The following is a 12,483-nucleotide window of genomic DNA, read 5'->3' on the forward strand; positions in this document are numbered from 1 at the left end:
TCCCTTTATACTTAGATAAGATTTAGTTTTAGTTATTTAGTTTTAAGCTATCAATTGTTATACTGACATGCAGGTTTAAAAAACCTGTTTAAAATACTGAATTGCCAAGACAGGAACAATGTAAAAACACTTAGATATATATCATAACAATTAAGGCTGGTAAGTTACTGTAGTAACTGGAGCACCTAGGTTAAAAATGAAATGTAATTTATTTTGAATTTGGAACAAATAAAGAGTTAAAAAAAAAAAAAAAAAAAAAAAAAAAAAAAGGGTTATGTTTAATTTCTTTATATTTGCAACGATGATGATTTCCCATAGTGACACATATCACCTTCTTAATGCTTCAGTATACCTCAAACGATTAATTCTTGGTTGTTAATAGAACTTCCTTGATGCAATCGGCTGCTTCATGCAGACTGAGCAATTCTGATTATAGTATCAGATTTGTTCTGTATACAGAGGAACTGGGAGGGCTTATTAGAAACTTCTCACCAATAAAGTAATGACCTTCTAGTAAATTTTGCATATCATTTTATTAATATTTTTTGTTACAGTCAATTAGCATTAGCATACAATACAAGAGATTTAATATCACTTGCTCGGTTTTGCGTAAAATAATCAATATGTATATTGCTTGTAATTATCTTTGAATTTTTTTTTTGTCATCTCAAAATTTTTCTAGTTTGGTTAGAAGTTTCGAAGCTAACACATGTCCACAGGCCTAATAGAAAGATATACAGACAAAGCGTATCATGAAGAATAGTTGCATGCAGGGTTGCTTCCACTCACTTTCTATAGATGAGTGATTTTCGGAGTTTTGAATTCGTTAGATGTTGTAATGGAGGTTTGTGTTATTGGATGCGGGAGGAGATTGGAAGGCGGGTGTTTGACGCATAGAGCCTGTCAATTTCGTTTTCAGAGTGTCGCAGTCAGCGGTTTTATGATTCGTGAGCGCTCGTGATTCGTAGAATCGTTGATTGTGACTGCCAGTGGATTTGGCGGGTTTTGTGTGTCGGACGCTTGCTTTTTGGCCTTTTCTTGTGTCTAACATGTGCAGAGTATCATTATAGCGTCTAATGGTTTTGAGATTCCTGGTTGCGTGAAATATACTTGTGAGAATATCTTTTTGAGATTTTAGTAGTCACGTTTTGTTTGTAGTTTATATGTTATTTCTTTCATGTAATTATCGTAAATAATAGTTATTCAATAATAGATAATTCATCCATATATTCAATAATAAATTTACGAATGACTATAATTTGGATACCTAACAATTGGACAGAATCACTAGCAAGAGTAGGTTGTGTTCGCCTTCGAAAATATCGATTCGTTCTTCAGGGTTGTAGTTTTGGTTTTCATCAGTGGCCCGGCTCTGATTGTGAACGATTTAGGTAGTATTTTTAGGTAACTATTTAGCTTTTAGTACAACTTTACTACTACGAATCCACAAAAGACATTAAATTGGAGGCGGATTCTGGTACGGAATTACAGGCTGCTATTCTGAGCAACTTATCTTCATAAAATTAAAAATTACATTTAGGTATTAATTAGCAAATATGAATAGTAGTTAACTTTAACATAATTTTGATAAAACAATCATTTCATCCAGTTCACTTTAAAACAAACAAGTATGAAAGGAGATTGCTTAGAATAAAGATAAAAGTAATAAGCGCAATACTAAACGACATTAAATTTGAATCTGATACGGTAGGCCATATAACAGAGTCGATAGCCATTGCAAATCAACCATCTCTACCTGCTTATTTTCCTAACTTTCACTATTATTGCTGTTACTCTGACTATCCCCTATGTTCAACAGCTTTCCTTACTATCCGGTATCGTAAACAGGATTCATTTGACCCCTGTGGTTATTATTCTGTGATGCCAAATCTATACCTCTACCCTCCTCTACCCTGGTGCAGTATGGACAGCGATTTTTCGCTGGTGACTTGGCCCTATGACCCCCTTCTGTGCTTGAAAATGAAAAAAATGAAAATGAAAAACTCAGACCGTCAATTCTTCTAACTCCTAACAGAATATGATGAAAGTTCCAATAGTTTAAGGAAGTTGAAATTAATTTATTCCAAAATTAAGATTTAAACCTCGTGATAAACATTGATTGCTTTATTAGCTCTATACGGTGTAAACGTATATTGATTTATAGCAATTATGCCGAATACAATGAACCATGTGCCATAAATATAATATACTAGCTTAAGTGCCCGGCTTGGCCCTAGATTTGAAATATTACTGTATGTGTATCCAGATTTCCATGCTCGGTAATGCCGACCTGTTTGTATGAACATGCGTATCCTGCACTGTGCTTTTTGACACTAACTAGAGGGCGTTTGTTGTTCCATTTTCTTCTGTTGCTGGGAGAGAGAAAGGGAGGGGTCAAAACCCGAACATCCAGATAGTGTCAAAAAGCACAGTGAAGGATACATTTATTCATACAAACAGGCCGCTATTACCGAGCATGAAAAGCTGTGTGTATATTGGAGCTTTGTAAAACCGTATCAAACCATTTTTTAACAATTCCTCCGACTGACATTGTTAGATCAGCTGGCAGCAAAAGATTGTAAACAAACTAATACTGCATATGCGTGCTTTACTGTGAGAAAAAGGCTATAGAAAGATGGTCGCTGCTTAGGTTGCCGAGAATACGCAAATTACCTCTGAGATATTTTGAGCAATCAAAGTCTATTTGATGTGCATTTAAAATAATTGATGACAATTTGTGTACGATTGCGCATTTTTTAGAAAATTCCTTCAGAAAATACTGTATTTTTTCAAATTTCGTGTGATATATATATTTTTAGTACTCCAATAATAGCATCGATCTGGAAAAGATTGGCTTGATCAGTACCGGTCGGGGGAAAATAATAAAAGCATAGACAAACAGATGTAACACTGACAATTTGTTCATTGAACACGTATTTAACGGTCAATTTAAATGTTTTTAGTTGGTAGTACCGCCACCTGTGGCGCGCATAGTCAATAATCCTTGTGTTTGACGTTTACACGCTCTGCCATCTGTTCAGCGTACTACCCATCAAATTATATTCAGCAGATGGCGGTAGTGCTTTAGCGACGATGCGAAAATATTCAATGTGTTATGTCTGTTTGTTTGTGATAAAAGACTTCTTAGAAGATATAACTCGTATCAACTTTTATGTCTTTGGCAACTTTTCATAAAATTTTACGTTCTACAACTTTGCCGAAGACAGCAAACCTCTATCTTGCGAATTAAAAAAGTTTGTATCACTGCGCCATCTTTGCGGCCAAAACTTGAACCGCTGTTATCCACCAAATTGTAGTCCTAATTAATCCAAGAAACTTTACTCAAGACGTCAACTCAATTGGATGCGATCCCAGAAAGTTATTTTTTTTTCCTGCTAAATTTAATTCCTGGCCCACTGTGCATTGACCATATGCATTTCAATTTGGGATGACAATCATTTTACAGAGATCATTACGTATTTCAACTGACGTCCCGTTCGCTTTTCGTATCAATAAAAGGAGCATCATCCGGTCATCCGGTTGAAGCTAACATTCGAAAAAGCGTTTTCGATGTTTTGATTTGAGGTTTCATTCGTACAGAGGATGTTGTTTTGGTACAGTGTATGTAAATTTAAAAAACAAAACTACCCCCGACAACAGGTACATTACACTCCAAGCATAAATTATGGTACCTATTTTAAACTGATGTGAACTACATCTACCTATAGACTGGCGCAGTCGTTTGAAACGAGTTCTCTCTAATTCTTCTAACTGTAAACGCTCAACGAGACACCATCCGCTGAATACTTCAATATGAATACATTAACGTATACTGCAGTACGTGGCAAACGTTGCTGTCTTTTTGATATACGCTACTAACACCACGAACCTGTCTTCCCTTTCCCTCAGGTTGAAGTCGAATCCCTCCGGAAGGATCTCCAGGAAAAGCAAGACCTCCTCTACCAGGCGGCCAAAGCGATGGAAATGATGGAGGAAGGCCAACGCAAGGTTGAGCATCACCACCGTGAAGTGATTTCCGACATGGAACACCGGATAGAGATGCTCCAGCAGGAGATCAAACAGGTGGAAGCGGCCGATCGTCAACATCAGCAGCATGGCAATCAGACGCGAACTGGCTTCAACGACACAAATTTGCTGGATTTCCTAGAGAAGATGGAACACCGCGAGGTTAACGTGATGGACAAGGTGCAAACGATGGAGCTGGAGAACGCTATCCGGCAGTTCCGTGTTCAAAACGATGATCTCTCCCTGAGGATCGACGATCTGCACAAACAGCTTGAGGAGAAAGAGCACAAGATAAATGCGCTGGAGCTAGAGCTGGGCGAAATGCGATTCGAGTGCGCCGAAATGAGGGATAAATTGGACAAAAACGACAGATCCAGCATGGATGCGGAGGTAAGTCGAGACAGTTTGAATGAGCAAAATTCTAGTAATAAGGTCAATTTCTATCAGCAAATGAGCAAGTTTCTCCAGAATGCCATGAACGCAAAAGAAGAGCGTCTGTTGCATCTAAGTTTGGAAGTTAAGGTTCTGAAGTCTTTGAATGACCATTTGAACGAACGCAACCGCCGACTCGAAGAGGACAACAGCAAACAGCTTCAAATTATTAACGACCAAACGCGTTTGGTTCATGAGATGAGTGTAATACTTCCGCTTTCATTTGTTTTCCATCCTACACAATTGTTTAATTTAACTTTCAAAAACATGTAGGACATTATTGCTACCAAGAATTCTTCCCAGTATGTTAGCAACCAGTATTCCTCCAAATTCAGACAAGAACGACATAAACTGTTGGCCGAAATCGAGCACCTGAAAGTGCAAGCTTCGTCGGGACATAGCAAGACCCGACCCAAAAGTATGCCGGCTTCGGAAATCGGAATTAAATTGAGCAGCAAACAAAATCTACAATTAGACTGCTTCCCTTCGCCCAAGGCGCCTCAAGGGGGAAACAGTGCCTCCGATTATTGGAGCTTAAAGTTAAGCAAGTCCCAAACATACGTTGGAATGAGACATTCCTCGAGTCCCATTAATACCAAAAGTAGCAAAATATCCTACCTAAACCGGAAGAAGTCGGGATCCGAGCCGGAGATTTCAGTGCTTATCAAGAAAAACGAACCTTCACCGGGTTGCAGTTCTTCCAAAGATTGGCCACTGTCAAGCAAACCTAGCAGAAACCAGTATTTCGACCGAGTTAAGGTTGTTCTAGTTAAATAAGTACCTCTAAAGTCGATCGTTGCCATTTAAAAAGTGCTTCTTTTGCAGGATTTGATCGCCGGCATAACGAAAATCAGAAACTGACTCATCCTAATGCTGCTTAATACATTTATTTTAAAATTTAAAAAAAAAACTGCTCATTTTGTTCGAAAAAATTTCACCGTTAAAAAAAAGTCAAGTAAAAAATCGCAAATAAGAAAATGTGCCTCCCTATTGCCCCCGCAGGTTACGCGTCTGAAGAAGGACCTATTCGGGGCAAAGTCGGAACTGGCGGACAAGCTGTGCCAGCTGGACGACACCGAAATCAAGCTGAAGGAAAAATCGACCGAGCTGTTCAAGACGGCCAAGATGGTGGAGAAGCTGGTGAAGACAATCACCGACCAGGAAAAGGAACTTTCCCAGCTGAAGCGAAACTCGGTAAGTTGATTTTTTTTTGTTTTTGTTCGAATTTCTCAATTCAACCTACGTTTTTTTTTCGTATGAGTAAACTGATTTCCGTTTGTCAGAGTCCCGAAATGAAACCCCAAGAACATCCTGTAAAGAAGGTAGATTTTAGTTTATTGGGAAGCACGCGTTATGCTTTAGATTGCGCACAACTCAGTTCTTTGGCTTTAGCAAATAATTTTCCCGAAATAACATGATTGATTTTCCCGTCTTTCTATTACTAGGTTCCACCGAAACCTTCCAAACCTGCTCTGAGCCTATTTGGCCGGCGATAAAAGCGTTTCTATTTCGTCATTCAATGCATCCGTTGCATGATTGCATCCTGTTATCGTTTTCAGTTTCTTGTTAATTTTTATCAGTTAATCTTTTGAATATGCTAAATACCAAAAAAAAAAAATAGTTCTAAGAAAAAGAAGGCGCGCGATCACAGCGATCTACAGTGAGTAACTGATGTTGAATCATATTTGTTGTAAATGTGCAGCTTTTCCTTCGGTGATGGGCATTAGGGTATTTCATTGGCACAAATCTCACAATTTCAACGCGGTTGCGTTGCTTCTAGTTGGGGTGGAATGGTTTTGGAATTTCATAAAATTTGTGATGGTAAGAGTTCAGAAAAAATTTAGAATGGATCTTAGAATTTCGTATCAATTGGTAATTTTCTTCCTTGTCGAAAACATTATACCAAGAGCAAATTTTCATTATGTCGTAAGTAACATTCGCACCAATCCGAGAAAAATTAAGTTTTGTTTTGATGACCGAAAAGTTATTCCTATTGCCAATTAAACACATATAATCTCATAGTGATAGCAATGTTTAACATATTTAGCAGGGTCTTAATCATACAAAGGCAAATCGCTAGCTTGCTAAAAAATACTGGTTTTTGAGTCAAAAGTTATTATACGTCGTTTGGTGGGCCCCTATTGTTACTTGAGTCAAAGTGTATTTACCAGGATATTCGGGAGAATTATCAATTACGTCTCCTTAGCAGGGCTGGTAGCAGGTCACTTTTTAGTGACTTGGTCACTATTTTCAAGCCAGTCACTAAAAAGTTACTTTTTTCATCAAAAGGTCACTAAAGTCACTATTCCTTAAAATTTAGACACTAAAGTCACTTTTTTACTACCAATGTTGATAGTAAAAAAAAAATACTTTAAAAACTTACATCAAATCACATATTTATTTGGTAACAAATGTGTGTTAGAAATATTAATTAAAAATCCGTGTGAATTCTGATTTGTTTTGTTTGATCTCGAATTGGTTTCAGACCTATCACCAAATTCTAGTCAGAAAAGCCTGACTATTTTCCTTCGAGATCTTGCATGTTTTCCAAGCTTAAAATGTAACAAATAGTCTAGGAAGGTGTTCAAGCTCTCGAAATATGAATAATCTCTGACACCCGGTAGCTTTAGCATTTGTCCAAACACCGTGAAAAAATCATGTCACAGAATCAGGAGTTCCTTTTTAAGTCCATTAAATTGTATTGTATTTTTTCGTAAAAATAATTCGGTAAAATTTCCAGGTCCAGGTTTTAGAAAAACAAAATATGTCCATGATAATAACATATTGTATTTTTCAGAAGCTTAAATACTTGTTAAAGGACTGTTAAGTTACATTATATAGGTACAAAATATACAAAATTATGTCGGTTATTGAAATTTTCTCAATTTGGTTGTCTTAGAGATCTCGAATTTTTAAGAAAAAAAAAATGGCTCAAAACCAAGGGGTAGGTCACTCCGCACACCAACCTTGGGTCATCTTTTTTGTCAGTGTGCCACAGGTGTGCCAATTTTGCCGGTCATAGAGCAAGTTGTGATTGTTTGTAACATACCCATCCCGGGAACCCGGTATTTCTGACACCTTGAATGTTTTGGTTTGAAATCGCAGGGATAAATCGGATTGAGGATGACACGGAAAGAAGCGGGTGTGCGAAATTTTGGTGTTTTGGGTTCATAGGATAATAAAAGTCCTGTGTTTTAGGGTTTTATAATTCCCTCAAAGGCAGATTAGAAACCTAGCCTTTCGTGATGTGAAAAGCAACGGTATATTAGCGGCCGGAAAGAGTTGGAACCGGTGGGGAACATAAATCAAAATCGACTATAGAGGATGATGAATAGATTTCTGTAGTTTGTTTGATGTGCATTGCATCATTATTCGAATTAAGGGTATTAATGGAGTCTGATTAACTTCCTCTTTCTCTTGAGCCACTCTAGAACCTGCATTTCGTATTTAGATCTATAAGTTAACTGCTGGTCTGAGTTCCTCTGATATGTTCAATTAGAGGATGTTACTGAATATACAGTCAAACAGCACGTAATGTTGTGAACAACTTCAATGACAGTTATCCAGCAGTGCTCCCATTTTATTTAAAATGTACCAATACCTACGAAATTGAGCCGAAGATGTGCCGATGGATGTTACGAAGTTGTGCCGAATTTAATTTCGGCACAATGTGTTGAGTGACTTACCCCTTGTCCAAAATTCTAAAATGCATCCTTAAATCCCTAATTTTTCACGATCGAGATTTTTAATCCTAGATGCATTCAAGTTTTGCTTTATGTCCGTGATATTTCCATCTGTGATAATTTTCTTCGTTCCATACTAATGAGATATTTTTTTGAACTGCGATCTAGAAAAGTTGTCTAGGTCCAAGTCTAGGTCCCACAGTTATGAATTTGTTTCTATGTGTTACAGAAGATTCTCTTCTTGGAAGGAATGGAGACGACCAGTGCGCTACAGCGGCTTCAAAGAGGAGAACGATTTTTTTAATTAAAATACTAATCGCTAATCGCATGGCTTCTTCTACATCCTAGATATTTAAAATTGACTGCCCTAAAATTATCAAAATTTGTCTAAATCTTTGAAATTTAACTTTTTTCTCTTTGCCTCAATTTTGTGATCTATGTAATCATCAATGTGTGATTTGGATCTTATATTAACTTAGTAGATAGTTTGTTTAAAAAATAGCTAATTCAATTTATACTCATTTTTTGAGGACAATGGGATCCTTAAACATGAAAAATGCGCATGATGGGTTTGTGAGTTTATAAAATTTCTCGAAGTGGAATCGCAATCAACGGAAGATTGGAACCATATCTTTCCGATCAATAAATGTCACTATTGGTCACTTTTTTATTGCTTAAAAGTCACTATTTGGTCACTATTTTCGTTATTATAGTCACTAAAGTCACTACTATTATATCACATACTCACTACCAGCACTGCCTTAGGTGCAGCCCATTCATCATTTTAGGACCACCGAAATCATCTTAGCAACAAACAGTTCGATTTATTCACTTTAATAATGAGAAAGCGAAACGACGAACGTACACTTTTCACGTGTTTCTCAGCGCTGTTACTTAAGTCAAACGGCATCTCCATAGAAATCGGGTGACTTAAGTAACATCGAAAACTATTTTGATCGGAAGGTGATTACGTCAAAAAGCAATTTGACTGGTAAATAAATTTAAAAATGGGAGGTGATCCTATATTCGGACAGTATATAGTGTAATAGCAGGAGAATCGATTGACACTGATAGCTCGACTTTGTTTACTTTTGTTACTTTCGACGTAATGAAAATTTGCTCTTGATACGTACTTTTTATTTCTCCATTAGGGTGGTCCCTTTCGTGGTAGGGTGTTCCCAAAAATCAGCATTTGACATTAATTATAATCGATTTTCGTGATTTGCTCGGTCTCGGGACCAATGCCATTACAGGGTGTCGACTACCTGAAAAACAGGGAATACCAGGAAATTCATTTTTGGACCTGGAAAATCAGGGTAACTCAGGGAATTTATTTTAAATTCAGCGAAATATATCTTTATAATAGAAACTTATTAATAAGTAGACTTACTTCGCTAGTTTCAAGTAACTGAATTACTCGGTGTTGCTTGAGAATGATTTTTTCGATGATTTTGAGCCTATCCTAATTCCTAAATTCAGCGGAATCATTTTTGCGTCGATTCAACTCTCATTCCAACGCAAATTTTGCACAGATCCGCTAATGCACGCTCAGATCTGAATACACCATTACACGTTGTGAATAGTCTCGCAATACCATAGGAGCTTGTAAAAGCAATATCAATATATCATCGTCGACAATCGTTGTTGTTATTCACATCGTCGTGATTCTGTTAAATTTGATGATTTATTATCACACGGGCTATCGTTCTTCGTTTTTCCCGTTCTGTAGACTTGCAAAATTTTACCGGTTGTTAGTGGAAAGTGCAGTTCGTTGCGATAATCGTCTATTTGGATTTGCGATTTCCGTCTATATGTGAAAACAGTGAAAAATTTATCTAATCGGACATCTTGTAGTGTTTACTGTTGTGTTATTGTCGATATTAGACGCTCTGCAGAATCCAACTCCTCCTTGCGTATTAGAGCATCTCCACCGCTGTTTCTAAATTAGATATGGAAACTGAGTCAGCATGACTTCCGCCAGTGACCAATGCGCTAAACCAGCTAAAGGCGATGAAGAATCCGTCTGCTGCATGGCTTTTTGCGACAGGAGGATTCACCTGAAATACGGCGACACAAAGTTGAACAAGGCTTTTCTTGTTTTGGATGTGCAACGAGTGCGCGAAGCTGATGAAATGTGCCCGTTTCAAAACTGCTGTTTCGTCAGGAAACAGGAAATCGCACACGCTGAGCTTAGGAAGGAAATGACTAAGCAAGGACAGCAGATCGCACAGCTGTCGAAACGAATCGCATTGGCAACTCCAACACACTTAAGTTCCGGCGATCTTATGCGTCAACCGCCATTAAAGCGGCGCCGTGATGAAGGCTCGCTCATCAGCAAACCACTTGTTGGTGGTACTAAAGCAGTAACGGATGACAATGTCTTTACTGTCCCTGAACCCACTGAGCCGTTTTTCGCTGTACCTTTCTCGTATACATCCTAGCGTGAAATCGGAATCAATCGAGAAGCTGGTCAAAGGTTGTGTACAGTGCGATGATCCGATTAAGGTTGTGCCGCTAGTTAAAAAACGATCCGACATCAGCCATATGAGTTATATATCGTACAAAGTCGGATTGACTTCCAAACTACGTGAAGTTGCTCTTACATCGGATACATGGCTGAAAGGAATTTTGTTCCGTGAATTTGAAGACGCTTCAAAAAACATGTGGATGCCTCGTTTAAACACGCCTGCCATCACGATCTCTCCTGTTCCGGGACCTTCCGAGTGCTCAACTCCCATCTCCGGACTAGACCCAGTAAGCTGATGCAGAATTGGAACGCTGTAAACCAGAACGCACTGCCTGTCGCATTATGGGAGACCTCGAACCACTCGATCCAGTCGCGCTAGCTGTTTCCCGTAATCAACGTCACTCTATTTCCTGCCATCAGCGTCGTTCTGGACCTGCGGTCGAGTTCGGTGGTGGGGTCTCCCAACCATCGTCTTCAGGCAAGTATGCATACAGTTACAGTGATTTTCCTGATCAGCTTCCAAAGCAAAATTGGCTGAAATTATCAATGCAACCTCAAAGCTGCATATGTCTGTTTTTAATAGCGCAATTACGACTCCACGTGCATCCAAGCTAACAATACCTGCAAATCAACCAGTAAAAACACCAGAGGAATACTATCGAAGAGCAGTTTTCATTCCATGTCTCGATGGATTGATCCAAAACATGATGGAACTTTTCACACAAAATGGTGACATCCTTCCTGTGTTCCAATTATTGTTTATTTGTTTATTTGTTTATTTAATAATTCAACTGACAATTAATGTCTTAATGAATAAAACTTAATCTAAATAGTTATGGTCAACGAAACGAAAACGGTCAAGTAACCGGTGACGAAACACATTTGCTGATACTTACTTACCTTACCAATCAGGCTAAGGCCTTGTTGTCCTCTGCTGTCCGAAGAAGTCGTCTCCACTCTACTCGATCCATGGCCACAGTTCGCCAACCTCGTAGTCTGCGAAGGGTCCGCAGGTCACCTTCTACTTGGTCGATCCACCTTGCCCGCTGCGCGCCTCTTCTTCTTGTTCCTGTTGGGTCGCTTTCTAGAACCATTTTCACTGGGTCGTCGTGCGGCATTCTTACGACGTGCCCAGCCCACCGTAGTCGCCCAATTTTTGCAATGTGGACGATGGATGGTTCTCCCAGCAGCTGGTTCAATTCGTGGTTCATTCGCCTCTTCCACGTTCCGTCATCCATCTGCACTCCACCGTAGATGGTACGCAACACCTTCCGTTCGAAAACACCAAGCGTTGGTCCTCCACGAGCATAGTCCAGGTCTCGTGGCCGTAAAGGACCACCGGTCTAATCAGCGTCTTGTAGACAGTCAACTTCGTGCGGCGGCGAATTTTATTCGACCGGAGCGTCCTCCGGAGTCCAAAGTAGGCACGATTCCCTGCCATAATGCGTCTTTGAATTTCTCTGCTGGTATCATTTTCGGCGGTCACCAGTGAGCCCAAATACACGAACTCATCGACCACCTCGATTTCGTCACCGTCAATCTGAACTCGGGGTGGGAGGCTAACATTGTCTTCCCTAGAACCTCTTGCTTTCATATATTTTGTCTTTGATGCGTTGATGGCAAGTCCAATCCGTCTAGCTTCAGCCTTCAGTCTGATGTACGTTTCCGCCATCATCTCAAAGTTCCGTGCCATAATGTCAATGTCATCGGCGAAACCAAGGAGCTGGATGGACTTCCTGAATATCGTGCCACTCGTGTCTATCCCAGCTCTTCTGATCACACCTTCTAACGCGATGTTGAACAGCAGACACGAAAGTCCATCACCCTGCCGTAACCCCCTTCGAGATTCAAAGGGACTCGAGAGTGTCCCCGATA

The 12,483-nt window shown here is 39.2% G+C and overlaps 2 protein-coding genes across 6 annotated transcripts in view; both read left to right on the forward strand.

The window, feature by feature from the left end:
* Nucleotides 1-12,483, forward strand: part of cnn (centrosomin) — a 106,078-nt gene that overhangs the window by 60,958 nt on the left and 32,637 nt on the right. For all 5 annotated transcript variants that reach the window (XM_065220035.1, XM_065220036.1, XM_065220037.1 and 2 more), the window contains 2 exons: nt 3,910-4,416; nt 5,461-5,652. In XM_065220035.1, coding sequence (XP_065076107.1) covers nt 3,910-4,416; nt 5,461-5,652 — 699 coding nt within the window. The remainder of the gene's footprint in view (nt 1-3,909; nt 4,417-5,460; nt 5,653-12,483) is intronic.
* LOC135699756 (uncharacterized) lies at nt 4,477-5,422 on the forward strand. Its single transcript, XM_065220077.1, has 3 exons — nt 4,477-4,662; nt 4,732-5,217; nt 5,284-5,422. The coding sequence occupies exons 1-3, from the start codon at nt 4,477-4,479 to the stop codon at nt 5,317-5,319; spliced, it is 708 nt and encodes a 235-aa protein (XP_065076149.1). The 3' UTR covers nt 5,320-5,422.

Source organism: Ochlerotatus camptorhynchus, unplaced genomic scaffold, assembly GCF_037179485.1.
Source record: "Ochlerotatus camptorhynchus isolate MF236.1 unplaced genomic scaffold, CSIRO-AGI_Acam_v1.1 ptg000114l, whole genome shotgun sequence".
NCBI classification, from domain to species: Eukaryota; Metazoa; Arthropoda; class Insecta; order Diptera; family Culicidae; genus Ochlerotatus; species Ochlerotatus camptorhynchus.

Excerpts from the sequence above, each read along its gene's own strand:
- LOC135699756 (XM_065220077.1), top strand. The coding sequence starts at position 4,477 with ATGAGCAAGTTTCTCCAGAATGCCATGAACGCAAAAGAAGAGCGTCTG. Across the intron at positions 4,663-4,731 it reads GTTTGGTTCATGAGATGAGT|GACATTATTGCTACCAAGAA; the intron begins GTAATACTTCCG and ends AAAAACATGTAG. Across the intron at positions 5,218-5,283 it reads AGTATTTCGACCGAGTTAAG|GATTTGATCGCCGGCATAAC; the intron begins GTTGTTCTAGTT and ends CTTCTTTTGCAG.